The sequence below is a fragment of the Staurois parvus genome, unplaced genomic scaffold, assembly GCF_062004578.1.
Source record: "Staurois parvus isolate SC_StPar_1 unplaced genomic scaffold, SC_StPar_1.0 ptg000175l, whole genome shotgun sequence".
NCBI classification, from domain to species: domain Eukaryota; kingdom Metazoa; phylum Chordata; class Amphibia; order Anura; family Ranidae; genus Staurois; species Staurois parvus.
The window spans coordinates 7,869,053-7,890,283 of NW_028317971.1; the positions used below are offsets into that span (position 1 = coordinate 7,869,053).

General features: G+C 44.2%; 1 protein-coding gene across 1 annotated transcript; it reads left to right on the plus strand.

Annotated features, from left to right (window-relative positions):
- Nucleotides 1-1,450: 1,450 nt before the first annotated feature.
- On the plus strand, nt 1,451-20,399 carry USP50 (ubiquitin specific peptidase 50). The gene is made up of 7 exons (XM_089677012.1): nt 1,451-2,664; nt 4,180-4,371; nt 6,942-7,137; nt 8,785-8,994; nt 11,726-11,868; nt 12,725-12,857; nt 19,932-20,399. Exons 1-7 carry the CDS (start codon nt 1,451-1,453, stop codon nt 20,127-20,129), a joined length of 2,286 nt encoding a protein of 761 aa, XP_089533138.1. The 3' UTR covers nt 20,130-20,399.
- Nucleotides 20,400-21,231: the final 832 nt, after the last annotated feature.

Genomic DNA, 21,231 nt, shown 5'->3' on the forward strand with positions numbered 1-21,231 from the left:
CACTCGGCTCTGATCAGCACAGCTCCCCTGCTGGTTGGAGCAGACTCCACTCTGTGTGAAAGGGGCCTAAGCCAGGGGTAGGCAACATTTGGGAAGTAGAGATCCACTTGAACAACATGGAAGAAATCAAAGGTTGTCGGACTGAGGCACCTTTTTTTAAATTCTTAAATAAAAAAAGAAGTTAATTAGCAAGGTCCCAATTAAAAGTAAAGACAGCCTGAAGAAAACTTAAATATAATAAAAGGAATGCCACTGTAAAATATAAACGTGGCCTACCATAAAGGCTAAGTTCACCTATATAGTTAAGGGGCTGCAATAGGTATTAAAAACATTGCAGATCTGTAATATGTCCATTAATGTTATTATCAAGCCTGTAGTCCTTTTTGACCCCCAGCAGGCATATTGCTAACCAGGCTTCAAGGGGGCCCAAATGACTCACAGCTATAACAAAAAATAAATAAAATGTTAGGAGGTGAAGTTCCTAACTGCTTTGTTGAGAAGACTTGTTTAGAGTGCTCACTATCTAGAATAGCCATTCTCAACTAGGGCTCCTCTAGAGGTTGCAAAGGGTTCCTTAAGCTGTGGATGACTGACTTCCCATCTGAGTGTGTCTCCATAATTCCATGTTCAAAGCCACTTTGAAGATCTTTTAACTGTCTGTAAGGGTGGAATTTTGAAGGAAGGCATTCTTTCCACTGACCAACAATGTAAGGGGCTTTCTTCCCACTGACCACCAATATAAGGGACATTCTTCTTACTGACCACCAATAGCATTCTTCATTCTGAGGACCAATGCAGTTGCATTCTTCCCAATTAATTTTAGCAGGGGTTCCCTGAGACCTGAAAATTATTTCTAGGGTTCCTTTGGAGTGAAAAGGTTGAGAAAGACTGGTCTAGAGTGGCTCACCTCTACTACTTCATGAAACTATCCTAGGAAAGCGTTTTTCTACTTGTGTTTTTTTTTCTGAGCCAGATTTCATTGTTTGGTCAAAAGTAAAGATTTTATGTGAGGCTTTTGGCAGAAGCATTTGTATCAGACATTAGAAAATATTCAATACTTGCAAAGTAATAACTATAATATTTATATAATTATTTATATTATATATACCATATATGTTTGCCACTTTTATAAATATTTCAGAACTTGTAAAGCAAACTAAAGAACACTAACAAGTAATAATTTTAGATAAATCGAAATAATTCTGCTGTGATGTACATTGCTTGTGCAGCAGTTATTAGGTGTCAGGTTACTTTGGCTTGTAATGCTTGTGTTAGCCATAGTGTGGTTGCACAAATGACAACTGTACACATACAACTGGTATGCTGAGCTGCTTTGTTTAGGAGTTACTGGTAACCAGCTTACCACTCCCACAAACAAAAGGTACAGCAAGTTAATCAATGGATGTCCTGTGCTGATTTTCTAAGCTGAGGATGGTTTTTATTTGTGGGGATGCTGCAAATGGCTATGGATGTAATAGTTGCCACACTCACATCAGTACAATGGACACCGGAGGACACCTCTTTAATCAAAGCTGCTTCCACATCCTGTGGCCCCTGTGGAAAATGTTTTACTCTAAAACATAAAGTGCAACCAGAAGGGCATTACTGGAAAGGATCAAAAAAATCTGTTTATCTAGCACAGTCTTCCAAGAAAGATACATTTAACTGCTTATTAAATGGAGATATCTTAGCAGAGGTGGTAAAGAAAATAAACAAAAATACCAGAAGAACACGGAAGGGTAAAAATGGATCACAAAGTTCTAAAAAGGTGGAAGAAGCAGAGATTCAGGAATGGATTGGAAGACTGCTATGGAGTGGACTGATCGGATTTTATGAAAGGCCAACAAAAGAGTTCATAAACCTATCAAGGAAACGGTATCTTCAGTTAACTTCAAATGGGCAGCTCCAGGATATGTTCATTATGTTTGGTACAGCAACGAACAAATCTTTTCCAACTTTTTTTCAGGAAATGAACAAGTTACAGGAAAAACTTGTTTTAAATTTTAGAACAATGTTTGAGCCAGGTCAGACTCTCTGCATTGAAAAATATAAAGTGGATTTTGGTAACTTACAGCATCCTAGAGACTTACGAGTGGTTTTATTGGTGGACAAAGACACAGGTTTTATCTGTAATTTTTTTACATACTCCATCTCTCAATTAAGTGAATTGGAATATATCCCATTGATATACATAATCCGAAAACTCCTCAACCCTTTCTATCAAAAAAATTATACAGTGGAGATTGACAGTTCGGCTCATATAGATGAAACCATCATTGGGGAGTGTAGAAAGCTTGGAATACGGCTACAGCCTTTTCCTTGGTTTGTGGACAGCTCTCAATTAGCATATAGAGACCATGGTGGTGAAAACAATATCTTTTTTTCTGACTGGGAAGGCTATTCAATATTTCCACTTAATGGAAAAGATCATCCTTCATCCATGTTCTTGGTGTACTTTTGGCTCCTTGTTCACATTTCTGCCATTAATGCTTTTACTCTATATTTACTTCAAAATATAAAGTCCAGTGAAGATTTATTACTTGAGGAATTTGTAGAACTTCTCTCTAAAGAGATGATTGGAGTTTCTGTCTGTTCAGGTTCTTCTCAGTGTGATGATAATAGAAAGGAGGATAAAAAAACAGACTATAGAAGAGGCACACAGCTGTAAGTAGTTTTAAAGTATTTGTAAACCCAATTACTAAACTCTCATATAATCTACACTATGTCAATATAATTTAAAAATGTGTTTGCAATCTAAGGTATGCAGTTCCTTTCAATGGAGCAATGAAAGGAGCGACACCTTGTTACAGATCCTTCAACAGTGATTTATTGGCAATTGGATAAAATCTCTTCGTGACAGAACTCCAAATTTTGAGGCCTTACTGGTAAAAATGCGTTAGCAGTTTTGTCATGATTGAAATTTAGCTGATTGTCAATAAATTGCCGTTGGAGGATCTGTAGCAGAGTAATGGCTCTTTTCATCACTACACTTACTGACAACCTACAGGAGTTTGAGCTGTGCTCTGGTGTTCTGTGCTGACTGCATTGGGTGGAGAAGGTTGAGCTTCCATGCATTTTGAGTTCCTTTTGGTGGAGACTATAATCACCTGTTCCTGAGAAACTAAGTTGACCAGGAGTATTCAAAAATGTTTAGATTTGTCACTGTAGTCACTTCAGATACCTAATGTTCTAAGACTGATATTTCTAAAAATAACCTCCAGAATCAGGGAATCAACAACATGGTGTTCAATGTGTGGCCCTGTTGGTACCACCCAGCTCAAATAAAGCAGATTCTATTTAGTCAGCTCTTGTTGAAGGAGACAAATGGAAAATTCTTGGCCGAACAGCACCTGCAAACAATCCCATGTAGGCACTGTTTGGGTATTCTGACAGCTGTGGTTGCCACACTGCAGATTTGTCCATCCATGTAAGCTGAATAAGAGAAATATTAAAGCAGAACTAAAGGCATTTTTTTTTTCATTTTGGATGGATTAAAGGATAATTTCAACTTTGGAATATGTTACATGTTCCGCCCGTTTTTAGGGTAGCACATGTAACATATTCCCATAGCCACAGCCGAGCCCACCACCCCTCCTCCCTGTGACAGATTGTACAGAGAGAAGTTTACCTGCAAAAAAAGTGCATTTATTATTTTTGTCCAAAAGGTGAACTTATCCTGTAAGGGAGGGTTATAACCCGATGTCAGTTTTTTTGCCATTTGTATCCCACTGGGGAGATTTCCTTCCAGATCCTGTCCCATAGCCAAAAACAGGAACCAAGAGGAAGTCAATCCAAAGTGAGGGAATCCTGGAGTGTCACCAGAACTAGTGTTCCCATTTGAAGATTTCCCCTCTATTACTGTTCTGTTGTCAACCCAAAATTTCAGATATTCTTTTACTTTCGCATTCAAGGATAATGATAAACAGACAGCAACGGGAGCACAGACAGCAATAAAGACAGAGGGGTGTTGAAATCCCTCTCCATTCTATCCAAAACTAAAGAAAAAAATTTTGCCTTTACTTATACTTTAACTTGAGAGGTACAGTTTTCGCAAATGAGCTGCCATGTGGTACCAAAATGAAAAAAGGTTGGGTGCCAATGCCTGAGTGAATACAGCTGTATATTGTATTTCATATTGTCAGTCTGAGTGGTAAGCTGAAATTTTCTATTTTGTTCTAGACACAAAGAAGCTGAGCAATGGCATGGATCCATCAAGCATTCCCATTCCAAGCCAATGAAAGAAAAAGGAGTGACGGGACTGAGTAATCTGGGGAATACTTGCTATATGAACGCAGTTATACAATGTCTCAGCTCTACTTCCCCACTTGTTGAATACTTCTTTTCTTGGCAGTTTGAGAACTTGACTGCTCGGTAAAAGGTTTTTGTTTTTGACCCAGCACTAAGCATTCTAGTTGTCCATAGCTGTGAGAAGACTTGCTGCAGTTTACAATTTACAAGAAAAAGTAACAATTTTTTGCATGTTTTCTATGATTATTCTGAGTGACAGTCTCCTATATACTGTAGGTAGTGTGAGAGAAATATGAAGCTGGCTTCATTTCTCTTAAAGACATTCTGTTGCCAAAAACATAAAACCCTCTAAAACAGTAATATTACACATCCCTCCATCCATGCCTCATATCTTTTGTACTTACCTAGAGCTACACTGGCCAAAGATTTGTCAGGTGTCTGTGTCCCCCACTGTACACTGTGACTTCATCACGTGACGCAACGCGTCGGTTTGTCTACTTCCTGGTGACGTATGTCCGGACGCAGTGGCCATATTGGATTCCCCCAGGTGCATGCATATCTACCCACAGGCTGGGAAAAACGCTTGTTTATGGAAAGGAGCATGTGAGTGGTTTACTTTGTCACTTTTTACTTTGCCTATTAAAACTTACTACACTATGGAAGGCTTTCTTGTCTTTTTATGAGTTGCATAAGAGAGGAGGAGGATTAAGGAGTCTGCCAGAGGAATACACCACTGAGGTGGTAACTGCTTTGAGGCCCTGTGTGGGTCGAGGAAGGGAGGTGAGCAGGCATTGCTGCCATTTGAAGGAGAGTACTTGCACTTAGAAGTGGAGATCACGTGTGTGTTGCAGCTTAAAGCACAGTCACATGCATGGAATATTTTTTCACCTTTGATATTGTCTTTTTCACTTATGGCATATATTAGTTATGTTTGATTTAGACACCATTGTATGTGGCCAATTATTCTGTTTTCATGTATATATACTTTGTTTAGTATATCTGATTTATGCACTACATATTTAGGTTCTTAATGTGTGATATTTAGCTATTATAGTCATTTCGGTTGACATTATTTTTTCTATCCACTAGAGGGAGTTCACATATTTTTAATATATATAGTGGTCACTTTGATTTACTATTATACTTTATGGAGACACATGATTGTATTCATGAGATACAAGCGCTTCACTAATTTTATGTTTATTTCAGTTACATCATTTGTTGCTATGTGTTTCTGTTTTCAGCTGCTTAAAAAACACACCAATCTGCCCAAATCAAGCTACAAAAGTACCTCCAAAACCTTTCTGAGCTTCAGGCATTTTGGAGTGGAGATGTGAACCACCATCATAGAGAATAATTAATTTTTTTTCTCCCATGAGTGTTTTGAAGCTTCGAGCCAGAAAACACTCAGGTGCGAATGGGGCCTTAGGGAGTTTGAGTTTGCTTCATGTAAAGCTGTTGCCTGCAACATAAAATTTAGGGGCTTGTCCATTACACCTAAGCTACTGAATAAGGGGCTGAGTGATGTTGGATGTCATCAAGGCTGGAAGTTTCATGGACAGGATGGCAAATCTATAATCTATCTTTATTGAGCACAGAGGGAGGAGTCAGTTCCACAACACACATTCACTTTTATGGTGAATCTAGATTTGGGTTTTAAAGTGTTGCTAAACCCACACCAGTAAAATCAGTCTGTATATGCAGTAAAGCATGCTTGTTATACTCACTTTGTAACCTAAGGGGTTAATCCTCTGCCTTGTGTAAAAAGACTGTTTTATCCTTTCTTCTCTGTTCCTCCCCTTTTTCAAGTGACCACCACTTATCTCAAGACTGAACCATAGACATGCACATGCTCAGTTTGGTTTATATTGCTAGAGGGGTTTTTTTCTTGGGAGAGTGCATCTGATCAGCACAGGGCCAATCAGCACTGTCCAGATAGAGGTCAGGGGATTTCCATCCTCTGAGAGCAGAAAGAAAACTCCACCAAGCTTTAGCTAGTGCTGGGCTGGATACTGATAAAAGCCACAAGACTGCTCTAACTGCTGATGAGAAAAGGTATTTAGCAGTTTATATTTACTAAAATAATTGCACTTCCATGTTCCATGTACTGTGGGAGTCCAGATATAGTAGATGCAGGGTCCTGGGTTTAGTAACACTTTAAAGAGACCCTGTATGTAAAAGTGCAGATAAAAAACTAATATTTTAAATGCTTACTTGAAGTGGTTTTCCATAAATAAATTTCTATTCACTTGCAATAGGTCTTTGAACTTGCTAGCAAATTTGTCTAGCTCAAGAAGAGTCGATTTCCTAACACAGCCTCCTCCCTCCTAGCTTGTCATAGCTCTCTTCTCTTCTGGGATGATCTAATAATTCTATTTGCTAGCCCAACTCCTCTGCTCCTCTCCTCACTTCTATATACAACCTTTTTTATGTTGCTGCTGCGGGAGGAGTGAAGGGGAACATTATGGAGTGTCACTGAAGTGATAGCACTGAGTCTGCTGACATCACACCTAGCAGCAGTCTCAGGAAATTTGGATATTCATACTAGAGAGGCTTTTAAATAACATGTCTAAAATGCACTGAATACACATATACAGAATAATCATATGGGAAGAGTGTTGTTGAAATATATGGTCTGATTACAGATTCTAAAGATCTACATATATATATATATTTATATCCTTTTTTTGTAGGAAGAAAAAGACATTTGTGAATGCCTTTGCTAAGCTTGTGGTGGACCTGTGGTTTGGTGAATCTCAGTCTGTGACACCAGAAGACTTTTGGGATGCATTGTGTTGTGTTCACCCACCTTTTGGGAAGATAAGTCAACAGGATGCACAGGAACTGCTCATATACACTTTGAATGGATTACATGAGGATCTAACAAAGGTAGGAACATTTACTGAGCATTACTTAACCACTTGCCCTCCAGAGGATTTACCCCCCTTCCTGACCAGGCAACGCTGTACATAAATAAAATTTATGTAATTTTTTCCCACAAATAGAGCTTTCTTTCGGTGGTATTTGAACATCACTGCATTTTTTTATTTTTTGCGCTATAAACAAAAAAAGACCATCAATTTTGAAAAAAAAAAACAATATTTTTTACGTTTAGCTATAAAACCTATCCAATAAAAAAAAAAGAAAAAAAAGAAATTTCTTCATAAATTTAGGACAAAATGTATTCTGCTACATGTCTTTCCTAAAACAAAACCCAATATGTGTAAATTAATTGGTTTACGTGAAAAGTCTAGCATCTACAAATGGAAGTATATATACTGGAATTTTCATTTATTTTTTTTTATACTAGTAATGGCGGCGATCAACGACTTATAGCAGGACTGCTGCGGGTATTCTGACACTGAGTGGGAACTGACTAACGGCGATTGACATCTCCATTGACACTAATACAGTGATCAGTGCTAATAAAAAGCACTGACACTGTACTAATGACACTGGGCAGGAAGGGGTTAACATCTGAGGTGATCAAAGGGTTAACTGTGTATTGTGCTTACACTGCGTGCTCCATGCTGACAGGAGAGAGATCTGTGTCGTTTACACACAGATCTCTCCCCCTCAGCTTTAGCGGCAATCAGCGAGTGCCACCCGAGAATCGCCAAACTGGGACCCGGTGATTGACATGCACTGCAACCAATGGCAGCATGGGTAGGGTGGCGTACACGCCCCCTACCCGAAAAATACAAGATTCCGTACATTTACGTGATTTTGCGCAGAGCGGCCACCCTGTAACAGTATGTCTGCTATAGGGCAGTAGGTAAGCAGTTAAAGGAGATCTATGGTCATGGCATGCACTTTCATTTTATAACATCAGCATTATAGTGTCAATACACACAATAGTTATTGTTGACAATCAAATATAAGCTTACTTGAAAAATCTCTTTTTATATTGGGAGTGGTGCTTGCCTGCTTGCCATCTCTTTCCACAACTTCCTGGATTCCCTGTATGCTTTGCAGACCTTGCTGCTCCAGCTCCAATTATGGTTTCAAAAGACCTGGGCATATGGCACATGCTAAGGCCTGACTCATCCAGCAGTCTTCGCATATTGCACCCTCCCAGGGGTGAGCTCCAAGAAAAAGTTCTGGTAAGGTGCTTGCAGACATTTATCATCTCTCCAAGCCCTACCTCTGAATGTAGCTGCTCAAGAGTTGGCTGAATTAGATACATATTCATGACCCAGTGGTTAATCCTTCCCACACTGATTACTGGAACCTCCTTCCAACAGCAGGCTGAAGCAGTCAACCCACCAAGTTTAGGGAAAACCTACAGAACCAGAAAATATCATCTCAGGCAGCAACACATTCTAAATTTAAAGAGGAGACTTAGCTGTATAAGGTAGGGTTCCTACACAGTTAAGAGATTGTGATATTTTTAAGGAGATCCTGCCAGACTATGTTAAACTGACAAGCACCCTGAATGTTGGAAATAATGAACGCTGTCCTAAATTTGGGTATAGCCGTTCTAAAAAAAAAATGGTTCTATAAAGGTAATAATCTAAAGCCACCTCTTTTTTTCAGACTATCAACAACAAATCCTCTAACATGGTGCAAGGTATCATTATCAGGCATACCATAAGGAGTGCTTCCAATACTCCAATCACACGCTTTTTCCAAGGAGTTCTTAGCCAGACAATAATTTGTATGGAGTGTAGAAGGAGAAGTTACAAGGAGGACATTTTTACTGTACTTTCAATTCCCATACCTTCTGGAAATAAAGCATCTTTGATGGTAATATAAAAATATCTGCTGTTGCATAACTCCAAATCATTGCAAAAAACCCTCTTTATTTATTTTCTGAAAGTGTTAGTTACCTATTACTAGCCTACAGTATGTTTGATTTAATACCTTTACCTGACATATAGAAAAAAAACATTGAGGGGAAAAATACACCCTATGCAAAAAAATTGTTTGAATTAGTTTGTCTCTAAATGAAATGACAAGCTTAGGACAGTCCCCAAGACAGTCCTCCTGATCTAGTGTTGGGATATCAACCATCCACTGCTCCCACAATCTGTCAATTTTAGGCGAGTCAACACAAAGAAGAGCCATATCCAAGGAGGCTGATCTTTTTTTAATTATGATTGATATGAGACCTCCAAGAATATTGTTGTTTTAACAAATTGTTTTTTTTTCCTAAATTTTATTAGGATTATGTTTTTTTGTTTAGCACTAGCCATCAATGGAGTGGTACTTTAGCTAGATTTAAGTCACCTACAGTATATCTTCTCCTATATTCTAGTCCAGTCACTACTGTGACGGACACGGAATCGATGCCACCAATATGCAACGATCCCACGATCGCTGTCACCAATATGTGACGACCGCGGCGTCAGACCCCAGCACTTCTCACTGAACTCGTGACCGAAGGACTAGCCAATCTAAAATCGCAATGTCACGTGCGTAACAATGCCACACCCAGCTGTACCCTGCACAATGATTTTCCAGCTAATTGGACCACAATCTATGTATCGGCAGCCTGAGCGATTGTTACTGGGTCAGGTTAACTACGCAATTAACCCTTCACACTGCCACCACCTCCTTTTTGTACAGAGAAAAAGGAAACTTGGCTATACCAGCAATAACACTATAATGATTGAGATAATCGTCTGCCTAACACGGTCACTGCAGGCTGGTAATACAGAGGGTTAAACAAACACAGTAGCGCTCTTTTTAGAGGCAGGAATTCATAAATTGCAATTAAGAGCTATAGAAACAGTTCAACACTTTCAAAAGGAAACATTTATTACTGAAAGTCAAAAAGGGGTGCAATAAAAATATTTACAGAAAAAAAGATGTAACCAATATACAGTTGCAAGAAAAAGTATGTGAACCCCTTGGGATTACGTGGAGTTTTGCATGAATTGGGCATAAAATGTACTCTGAACGTCATCTAAGTCACAACCATAGAAGAATACGGTCTGCTGAACATAATACTACACAAACATTAGATGTTGCCATGGTTTAATTGCACATAACATGTAAACATTCACAGTGCAGGGAGGAAAAAGTATGTGAGGCCCTAGCTTAATGACTTCTCCCAGAGCTAATTGGAGCCAGGAGTGAGCCAACCTTGACTCCAATCAGTGTGATGATATTGGATGTGTTGCTGACAGCTGTCCTGCCCTTAAAAAACACACACCTGTTTTGGGTTTACTGGTTTCAAGAAGCACTGTCTGATGTGAACCATGCAAGATATTTTTTCTTGCAACTGTATATATAAATATACAGAGAACAACAGCACAGCAAAGAGATAACAGAGAGGTTAAAGGGTTAAAGTACTTGCCAAAGTCCTGGGTTAGCAGATCAAGTTTCAGAGCGAAAGGGTACGGGTCTCCACAGGTGGTATTGATGTTAAATGGGAGAATTCTTCAACTTAGCTCTTTTAGGCCTAACAGCCCTTTTTGTAGTTCCCTAGCAGGGGGTGTCTATGAAGTCAAGGACCAATGCCCTGTTTAGGGAGGGATCGTCGGGCGGAGGCCTAAACTATAGCCAAAATCTCTCATAACTCATATTTTACTCATAACTTTTCCTATGCACAAGTGACATTCCACCTGCGGGTAGATTATTATGCAGCTGCCTATTATGAGGAGCGGGTAGATATGAAAGATTAAATACATATTTGAATGGTTCACGTGATCTACTTTTCTGCTTTCCTATGTATTCCAGTTAGGGAGTGTGACCTACCAAACTGTTTGTCTCCTCGTTGCCAATCTGAAGATATGCCTGCTTTTTATGTAAGTCTCTCATACTCCAAGACGTGAGACATAGGGGAAAAATGGATCTTTAAAAAGGTTATCTGGTTTCCTGCTTCTCTGGAATGCCTTGAACTCCTGGGAAGGCTGCGTTATCTTTTTACGAGGTGCTAAATTGCACAGCTCTGGTACACAACCCGGCATTTCGCTCAGAAATGTTTTATAGCTCTGGGGTTCCCTGCTGTGCTCTGGCCTGTGACACTTTTTAACACACAGACCATATGTCAATGTGTATGAACAGAGAGCAAGGGGGGAAAGTATGAGGGGAGAAAATGGAGATTCTTAACAAAATGGAGGCTGCATCCTTCACTGTGTGCATGCTTGTTACAACTACCTTTTCTGAATGGCAACATTTTGTAAAGTGGCCCAAGGTAGAACTATAAACAAAACTTTTTTTTTCATTTTGGATAGAATAAGAGGGAGGATTATAACCCTTGTCTGTTTTTTTTTTTGCCATCTGTGTCCCATTGGGGAGGTTTACTTTCACTTCCTGTCCCATGGCAAAAGCAGGAAGTGAGAGAAAATCCCTGCGAATTAAGGGAATTCATTAAACTCCCCCCTTCCCCCCAGGTTATCAGAACTAGTGTCCCCATTGGAAGATTTCCTCTCTATTACTGTTCTAAGGACAACCCAAAGGTGTTCTAATCCATCTCCATTCTATCCAAACCTTGCCTTTGTTATACTTTATAGTGTATTCTTCTTTACAGCAATGTCTACAGTGCTTCTTCCAACAAGTCATGTTGACCAGCACAGATAGGATATTCTGCTCTTACTGTAAAACCAAACAAGATGCTACAGTTGAAGTGAAGATAAGCAAACCTCCAAAGATTCTAATTCTACATTTAAAAAGGTATTTTATAGCTTGGACAGGCTACATAAATTCCATTAACTTTTCTCCAAAAACTTTTTTATGCTATGGATTTGAGTCGGTATGGAAAAGGATGGCCATACATTTATAGATTGCTTTGCATAGATTGCTACTGGCTATTGTATTTAAGCAGCTGCGACACCCCCGACTTCCTGAATACCTGAACCATGTCTGCACCTGATAGGATGAAGTCACCAGTCTGCTGACAATTTTCCACCCGGGTTCTTGAAATTTTAAATGAAGTTTAGAACCCCATCTTAGGTTTCTTATCTGGGTCACTGTTGAGATTTCCTTTCCCCCTTCTATCCCCTTGACCACTATCTCTGAGGAATAAAGTGAAGAGACTCTCAACAACAGGTTCAAAGACAGCAATAAAGAACAGACAGTGGTTTTAACCCATTTCTAATGTTATTTTGGTGTTATTATTGCATCAGAGAGATCTCCTATCTTAAACATTTACCAAACGTAATTGTGGTAATAGATGTGCAATCATCAACTACGGTAGTTCAAGAAAAATTACCTGGATTATGTAACAATTGTGATGATTAGTGGGACCTGTCGTCAGCGGCATTCCCAAGGTGCAGGGGTGGTTCAAACCAGGTACTGCCACTTGGAGGATACCACCAGCGGCATGCAGAGGGGCAGCAGTGTGCCAGGTGCTGGAACCCTCTCCACCCTGGAAAAAGCCAGAATCTTCATGCACAGTAATCTCCACACAAAAGTAAAACTATGGTCCTGGCCAACAGAAAGAGTCAGCAGTGTGGGAACGTGCCCTGTGTAATCATGTCATAATCTGTTTTGCATTCATCTAAAAGCTCAGTATCTATCTATTTTTCAGGTTTGAACATCAAGGCCGGGTAAGAAGAAAGCTGAAAACCAATGTAACCTTTCCTTTAACCAATTTAGACATGTCACCATTCGTAACATTGTATAACGTTACACTTTCAGAGTTTCACCTATATTCTGTTGTGGTGAGTATAATTGTTTAAGTTAATTAATAAGTGTATTTTTTTTACTCCGAGGCCAGAAAAATAGAAACTTAGAATAGTACTAAAATTAAATTTTTTTTTAGTGTACCAGTCTTCAACTGGTTAATATTCCAAGGAGTGATAGCCATAAAGTCTAGATCAGTGTTTTTCAACCTTTTTTGTGCAAAGGCACACTTTTTTCATGAAAAAAATCACGAGGCACACCACCATTAGAAAATGTTAAAAAAATTTATTGAAAAACTTTTTGACTTGAGGGCCGCAATGGGTTCATATATTGGACCCGGGGGCCGGACCAAGAGTAGATGAATGATGTGTATGTGTCATCCATAGTAAGTATAGTAATATTCCCCCATAGTAAGCATAGTAATTAATCCCCCATATAGTAATTCATCCCCCATAGTAATTCATCCCTCATATAGTAATTCATCCCCCATAGTAATTAATCCCCCATATAGTAATTCATCCCCCATAGTAATTCATCCCCCATAGTAATTCATCCCCCATAGTAATTCATCCCCCATATAGTAATTCATCCCCCATAGTACTTCATCCCCCATAGTACTTCATCCCCCATAGTACTTCATCCCCCGTAGTAATTCATCCCCATATAGTAATTAATCCCCCATATAGTAATTCATCCCCCATATAGTAATTCATCCCCCATAGTAATTCATCCCCCATAGTAATTCATCCCCCATAGTAATTCACCCCCCATATAGTAATTCATCCCCCATATAGTAATTCATCCCCCCTATAGTAATTCATCCCCCCTATAGTAATTCATCCCCCCTATAGTAATTCATCCCCCATATAGTAATTCATCCCCCATAGTAATTCATCCCCCATAGTAATTCATCCCCCATATAGTAATTCATCCCCCATATAGTAATTCATCCCCCATAGTAATTCATCCCCCATATTAATTCATTCCCCCATATTAATTCATTCCCCCATATTAATTCATCCCCCATATTAAGTCCCCAAGCCCCCCCTGTGTCAATTCACTTACCTTTGCTCCGCGCGTTCCTCTCGCCGTTTCGGTGTAGCATGAAAATCTGTCTCCTATGAGGATCTGTCCCCCTCGACGTATCTGCGCATGTGCCAGTTTCAGGCATTAGCAGCCGATCGGCGATCTCCGGAACATGCACAGATACGTCGAGGGGGACAGATCATCCTGACAGTATCACGCTCCGCGGGCCGGATTAAAAGGTCCGCCGGGCCATATATGGCCCGCGGGCCGTAGTTTGCCCATTGCTGTTCTAATGATTGGTCTATTTGTGAGCCGAGCCCACATGTTACGGATGAAATTGCAATTTTTCCCACGGCACACCAGGCAATATCTCACGGCACACTGGTCTAGATAAGGGTAGAAGTATGAACATTTAGAAAAATAATTTACATTCCATTTTTCCACTAAAATAAGCACTGATTGATCCAGGGAATATCCAATTGCCTTCAGGGGATCTGTCAGGGCTCCCAGGTATGACCAGAGGTGTGTGACTGATGCAGGGAAACGCAGACTTCAGATATGTGATAAACAATACAATTTATTAACACTAACCATACAAACATAAACGCAGTGCAATACTAAACATAATACAGTGCAAACAAACCAAACCAAACCACCCACAGATAACAGTACATACAAGCAAGCGTCATCAGGCAGGCCGGGTCAATATCAATTGGGCAGGTAGGTACAGGGGGAGCAAGCAGAGAATGGTCGGGGTCACAGGCCAGGTTCAGCAGGTAGCAAGCAGCGTAGTACAGAGGGTCAGGCAGAGGGATGGTCAGGGTCACAAGCCAGAGATCAAAACAGGTAACAAGCAGCGTAGTACAGAGGGTCAGGCAGAGGGACAGAAACAGGATGCAGGACAGATACAGGGCCCAGGACAAACACAACACCAAGTCAGAGTCTGCAAGTCTGGCCATCCCTTAAATACACCAGTATCATCAGTTCCAGGTGTTAGCTGGCTGAAAGGTTGAGTCTCTGATTGCTGGGAGCACCCGCTGGCCAGCCCTGGTACTGCAGATCAAAAGGCAGGTGAGTCCCACCATTGCTGGCCAGTCCATTCCTAACAGTACCCCCCCCCCCCCAAGGAGCGGCCTCAGGACGCTCCAAACAGTCCTAGCTGGGCAAAATGTTCCACCGCCTGGGTCTGGTAACTGGCGGGATATCAAAGACTGGCACACCGGGCAGGACTCCGGGCAGCGGCACACCGGGCTGGACTCCGGGCAGAGGCACACCGGGCTGGACTCCGGGCAGAGGCACACCGGGCTGGACTCCGGGCAGAGGCACACCGGGCAGAGGCACACCGGGCAGAGGCACACCGGGCAGAGGCACATCAGGCAGAGGCACATCAGGCAGAGGCACATCGGGCAGGACTCCGGGCAGAGGCACATCGGGCAGAGGCACATCGGGCAGAGGCACATCGGGCAGGACTCCGGGCAGAGGCACATCGGGCAGGACTCCGGGCAGAGGCACATCGGGCAGGACTCCGGGCAGAGGCACATCGGGCAGGACTCCGGGCAGAGGCACATCGGGCAGGACTCCGGGCAGGACTCCGGGCAGAGGCACATCGGGCAGGACTCCGGGCAGAGGCACATCGGGCAGGACTCCGGGCAGAGGCACATCGGATTACCAGGCGAAGCAGCAGGCAGCGGGCCACCGGGCGGAGCAGCAGGCACCGGGCCCCCGGGCGGGGCGACATGCATCGGGCCCCCGGGCGGGGCAGCAGGCACCGGGCCCCCGGGCGGGGCAGCAGGCACCGGGCCCCCGGGCGGGGCGACATGCATCGGGCCCCCGGGCGGAGCGGCAGGCACCGGGCCCCCGGGCGGGGCGGCAGGCACCGGGCCCCCGGGCGGGGCGGCAGGCACCGGGCCCCCGGGCGGAGCGGCAGGCACCGGGCCCCCGGGCGGGGCGACAGGCACCGGGCCCCCGGGCGGGGCGACAGGCACCGGGCCCCCGGGCGGGGCGACAGGCACCGGGCCCCCGGGCGGGGCGACATGCATCGGGCCCCCGGGCGGAGCAGCAGGCGCCGGGCCCCCGGGCGGGGCGACCGGCGTCGGGCCCCCAGGCGGGGCGGCAGGCGCCGGGCCCCCAGGCGGGGCGACAGGCATCGTGCCCCCGGGCGGGGCGACAGGCATCGTGCCCCCAGGCGGGGCGACAGGCATCGTGCCCCCAGGCGGGGCGACAGGCATCGTGCCCCCAGGCGGAGCGACAGGTCTCGGGCCCTCAGGCGGAGCGGCGGGCGCCGGACCCCCAGGCGGAGCGACAGGTCTCGGGCCCTCAGGCGGAGCGGCGGGCGCCGGACCCCCAGGCGGAGCGACAGGTCTCGGGCCCTCAGGCGGAGCGGCGGGCGCCGGACCCCCAGGCGGAGCGACAGGTCTCGGGCCCTCAGGCGGAGCGGCGGGCGCCGGACCCCCAGGAGGAGCGACAGGTCTCGGGCCCTCAGGCGGAGCGGCGGGCGCCGGACCCCCAGGTGGAGCGACAGGTCTCGGGCCCTCAGGCGGAGCGGCGGGCGCCGGACCCCCAGGCGGAGCGACAGGTCTCGGGCCCTCAGGCGGAGCGGCGGGCGCCGGACCCCCAGGCGGAGCGACAGGTCTCGGGCCCTCAGGCGGAGCGGCGGGCGCCGGACCCCCAGGAGGAGCGACAGGTCTCGGGCCCTCAAGCGGATCGGCGGGCGCCGGACCCCCAGGCGGAGCGACAGGTCTCGGACCCTCAGGCGGAGTGGCGGGCGCCGGACCCCCAGGCGGAACGACAGGTCTCAGGCCCCCAGGCGGGGCGGCAGGCACCGAGTCACCAGGCACAACCGTGGGCTCCGAGTCAACTGGTATGACCGCAGGCACTGGGTCAGACATTGGATCGTCTGGCTGGACAGCGGGCACTGGGTCACCAGGCATCAGGTCATTTGGCTCGACAGCGGGCACCGCGTCATCTGGCAAGGCAGTGGGCTCCGAGTCAACAGGCACGACAGTGAGCACCGGGTCATCAGGTACCGGATTGTCTGGCTCGACAGCGGGCATCGGGTCACCAGGTATGACAGCGGGCACTGGGTCACCAGGCATCAGGTCATTTGGCTCGACAGCGGGCACCGGATCAGGTACCGGATCATCTGGATCAACAGCGGGCATCGAGTCAACTGGCCTAATAGGATCGTCAGGCTGGATCAGTTCATCATGCTGGGTAGAGGCATCAGGCTGAATGCCGGCGTCCGGCTGAGTCGAGGCTTCAGGCCGAGTCGAGGCTTCAGGCCGAGTCGAGGCTTCAGGCCGAGTCGAGGCTTCAGGCCGAGTCGAGGCTTCAGGCCGAGTCGAGGCTTCAGGCCGAGTCGAGGCATCAGGCCGAGTAGAGGCATCAGGCCGAGTAGAGGCTTCAGGCCGAGTAGAGGCATCAGGCTGAAGAGAGGCATCAGGCTGCATACAGGCATCAGGCTGAAGAGAGGCATCAGGCTGCGTAGAGGCATCAGGCTGAGTAGAGGCATCAGGCTGAGTAGAGGCATCCGGCTGAGTAGAGGCATCCGGCTGAGTAGAGGCATCCGGCTGAGTAGAGGCATCCGGCTGAGTAGAGGCATCCGGCTGAGTAGAGGCTTCAGGCTGAGTAGAGGCTTCAGGCTGAACCACGGAAGGCAGGCTCACCGGTTTGGATACTGGCAGGATGGTACTGGTTGGAAAGAATTTTCGCTTTTTTCTGGTTTTAACTACTGGAGCACTGCAAGTAAACGCAGGTCTGCAAACGAATGGAGCAGCTGGAGACAGAGAAGAACTGGAAGATGGAACAGGAGAGGGAGCGGTTGCTACAGAGGGCTCTTTTACAGGGTTAAAGGCAGGATAGGTGCAGCGAGTGGGAACAGGGTACTGACATGCGGTAGATAGCAGGGCAGGAGGAGCTGTTGGGAATGCAGGAATAGAGTTTTGAGGAAATAGATTAGAAGCAGGACTGGGTCTTTGTAAGCTGACTGAGGCTGGGTGCAACAAGTCTGTCCATGTCTGCAGTATGGGTTGAACAAAGCTGAGCTTACACAAAGCCTGTCTGGTCAATGACTGCACTGCGTTTATACAATCTCTTAGTGTCTGTGGTGAACATGTGGAATAACGCTCCAGAAAGTAACCCACATCATCCTCTAATAACCACACCAGGGACTCTACCTGGTCTGCACTAAATGGTGGCAAAAATTCATCCCTGCATTCGGGGGAACCAGATGAAACCAACTCAGCACAAACCTCAATCAAAGGCTGCACCTCAGAGAACTCTGTGCCCTGATCTACTAGAACATGAGCGAGCCGTATACATTCTAGCAGTTCATCCCGGGTATACTCCTTCAGAGTTTGATAAGCATACTCCCTGTCATCAAACACTAGCAGATATAAATATTCAACCTCATCAAGATCCATCCTTCCCATCAACAAGCCAAGATGGCTTCCCTGTGCAGCCACTTCTGGTCAGGATTGGCCTTGGTGTAATGTCAGGGCTCCCAGGTATGACCAGAGGTGTGTGACTGATGCAGGGAAATGCAGACTTCAGATATGTGATAAACAATACAATTTATTAACACTAACCATACAAACATAAACGCAGTGCAATACTAAACATAATACAGTGCAAACAAACCAAACCAAACCACCCACAGATAACAGTACATACAAGCAAGCGTCGTCAGGCAGGCCGGGTCAATATCAATTGGGCAGGTAGGTACAGGGGGAGCAAGCAGAGAATGGTCGGGGTCACAGGCCAGGTTCAGCAGGTAGCAAGCAGCATAGTACAGAGGGTCAGGCAGAGGGATGGTCAGGGTCACAAGCCAGAGATCAAAACAGGTAACAAGCAGCGTAGTACAGAGGGTCAGGCAGAGGGACAGAAACAGGATGCAGGACAGATACAGGGCCCAGGACAAACACAACACCAAGGCAGAGTCTGTGGGTCTGGCCATCCCTTAAATACCCCAGCATCATCAGTTCCAGGTGTTAGCTGGCTGAAAGGTTGAGTCTCTGATTGCTGGGAGCACCCGCTGGCCAGCCCTGGTACTGCAGATCAAAAGGCAGGTGAGTCCCACCATTGCTGGCCAGTCCATTCCTAACAGGATCATGAAGGATTTTCTTCCCCTGCTGGAACATATTGGATCAGGTTTTATTGGGGTTTTTTGCCTTCCTCTGAATCAACTGTGGATATATGGGGGTTATCTATTTACTGTATTTTTTTCTATTGGTTGAACTAAATGGACTTTGGTCTTTTTTTCAACCTGGCTAACTATGTAACTGTATGTAACTATGGTGCATTGACATGTATACCTACAGCCAATATGTAGAAGAAAACAGCAGATATGCTTATTATCCCTAGCTTGCCTTATTCACCTTCCTGAATGTTGTCATTGCAAGACACTAGTAGTGCACATGGATATGTTTAGCTGAATTTCCATTAGTAGGAGCATTCCTGTAGTGGAGATGGTTCGGCCTAAGAGGACCACATGCACACACGCACACACGCACACACGCACACACGCACACACGCACACACGCACACACATACCTCAATCCATACATCACCCTCCTTTATCTATATGCCACAGATATATTGGCTGCACTGTGTGAAACCACACACAAGTTGATTTCTTGGTTACTTAAGATGTTAGTAACTTACTTTGCAATTATTGTAGTCCCTAAATATTAATTTAACATCCCTACATGTTACACTGCCATCTCTTCTGTCCCTGTACACTTATAGGACCCAAGATTCCCCATAGTTGTATCTCTTGAATCTGTCATATTCCCCACAATAACACCAAAACTCCACAAAAATGCTCAATTTGTTATGACAACATTCCCACATACCCATTAATGTACCTACCATTGATGTTGCTAGATTTTGCCACATAAGGGATATCAAAGTCATACACCAAAGGTGTCCTAGTAAAAAAAAAAGCCTATAGTCTACATACCCTGGATACCCAGAACAAGCTCATAGGATACAAACAAAACAAATAAATACCTACTTGGTATTACCAATATACAGAGATGACATAACAAATGGCAAAATAATCTCTGCTTTAACAACTTTTTTCCTAGAACCACTATGGAGAGCTTGAATCTGGCCATTACACTGCATACTGCAAGCATCCTGGAACTAAAGAGTGGAATGCCTTTGATGATGCCAAGCACTTTAAGATTACAGAAGACAAAGTCCAAAGTCCATTAGCCTACATCCTGTTTTACACTACCCAAACATTTAACATGCCAAATAGGACATCATCTTCTACATTCTGATGGACTTTTATTCACACCATTTGGAACTGTACCAAATTTGACTTTCATTCTCAGACTAATGGAATTATATGGAAATTTGTGGAGAAACAAAGGTCCAAGTTGGACCAATGTAACTATGTAATGACTGTCATACCAAAACTTTAGCTTTAAGATAAGAGTACAACAAACTTTGGTGTAACAGAAGTGGTTTAGCTCTGTATTTTTTGCACCTAAAAAAATTGTACATGCAGCAATACACCAATTAGATAAAATAGCAAGCTTTTGTCATTCTGCCATTGTCCGTATTTCTGGATGTGACCATTTGGCATTGTTATCTGCTCTAGGTAGCACCTAGGTAGAAAGTTGTGTTGCTGATACTTCCAATTTGGCACAGTTCATTTTTATTCACACCATTTGGAACTGTACCAAATTTGAATACTCTGTCAGTCTGAAATTTATGGTGAAAGTATACGATAATGAGAAACTGAAACAACTGAGATGGAGGATTGAGGAAGGTCACAGAAGTGGAGGGTATAGAATTTGTGATCATAAAAAGAAGAGGGAAAAGAAACATTTGTATTTCACTTTTGTCTTTGACTATACTAGTCAGTACAAAGAGGTCGAGGACGTTATTAAGAGGCATTGGTCTATTCAGAATCAGAATACTGTATTAATACCAAAGGGAAATTATGTTACAAAAAAACTGAGTTTTAGGCATGGTACCAAAAAACCTAAATAACCCCAAATAATTTACAGGAGAGTGCTTGAGGAACAAGTTGGTCCGAAATGCGGTCTCATCCCCTAGGGTAAGGAGTGGTCAGATGTTTGGTCTGGTATGGTTCTATCCATGCAAGAGATGTAAAGCTTGTAGGTCCACCCAAAGTATAACTGGAAGAAAATAGATAGTTTCAGATCTAATAACACGAATAGGGAATATAAAATTAAGAATTTTCTCCAGTGTAACACCACGAATGTCAAATATCTATTGAAGTGCTCATTCAGGCTTCAATATGTGGGCTGGATGACCTGCAAGTTGTGTATAAGAATAGGATAACATTCCAGTATATAAGAAAAGGTTACAAAATCATAGTGCCTCAAAACACTTCCTTATATATTGTACTAG

Coding starts and splice junctions, on each gene's coding strand:
- USP50 (XM_089677012.1), top strand. CDS start 1,451: ATGCTGCAAATGGCTATGGATGTAATAGTTGCCACACTCACATCAGTA. Junction 2,665..4,179: donor TATAGAAGAGGCACACAGCT/GTAAGTAGTTTT, acceptor ATTTTGTTCTAG/ACACAAAGAAGCTGAGCAAT. Junction 7,138..8,784: donor TACATGAGGATCTAACAAAG/GTAGGAACATTT, acceptor TCTTTTTTTCAG/ACTATCAACAACAAATCCTC.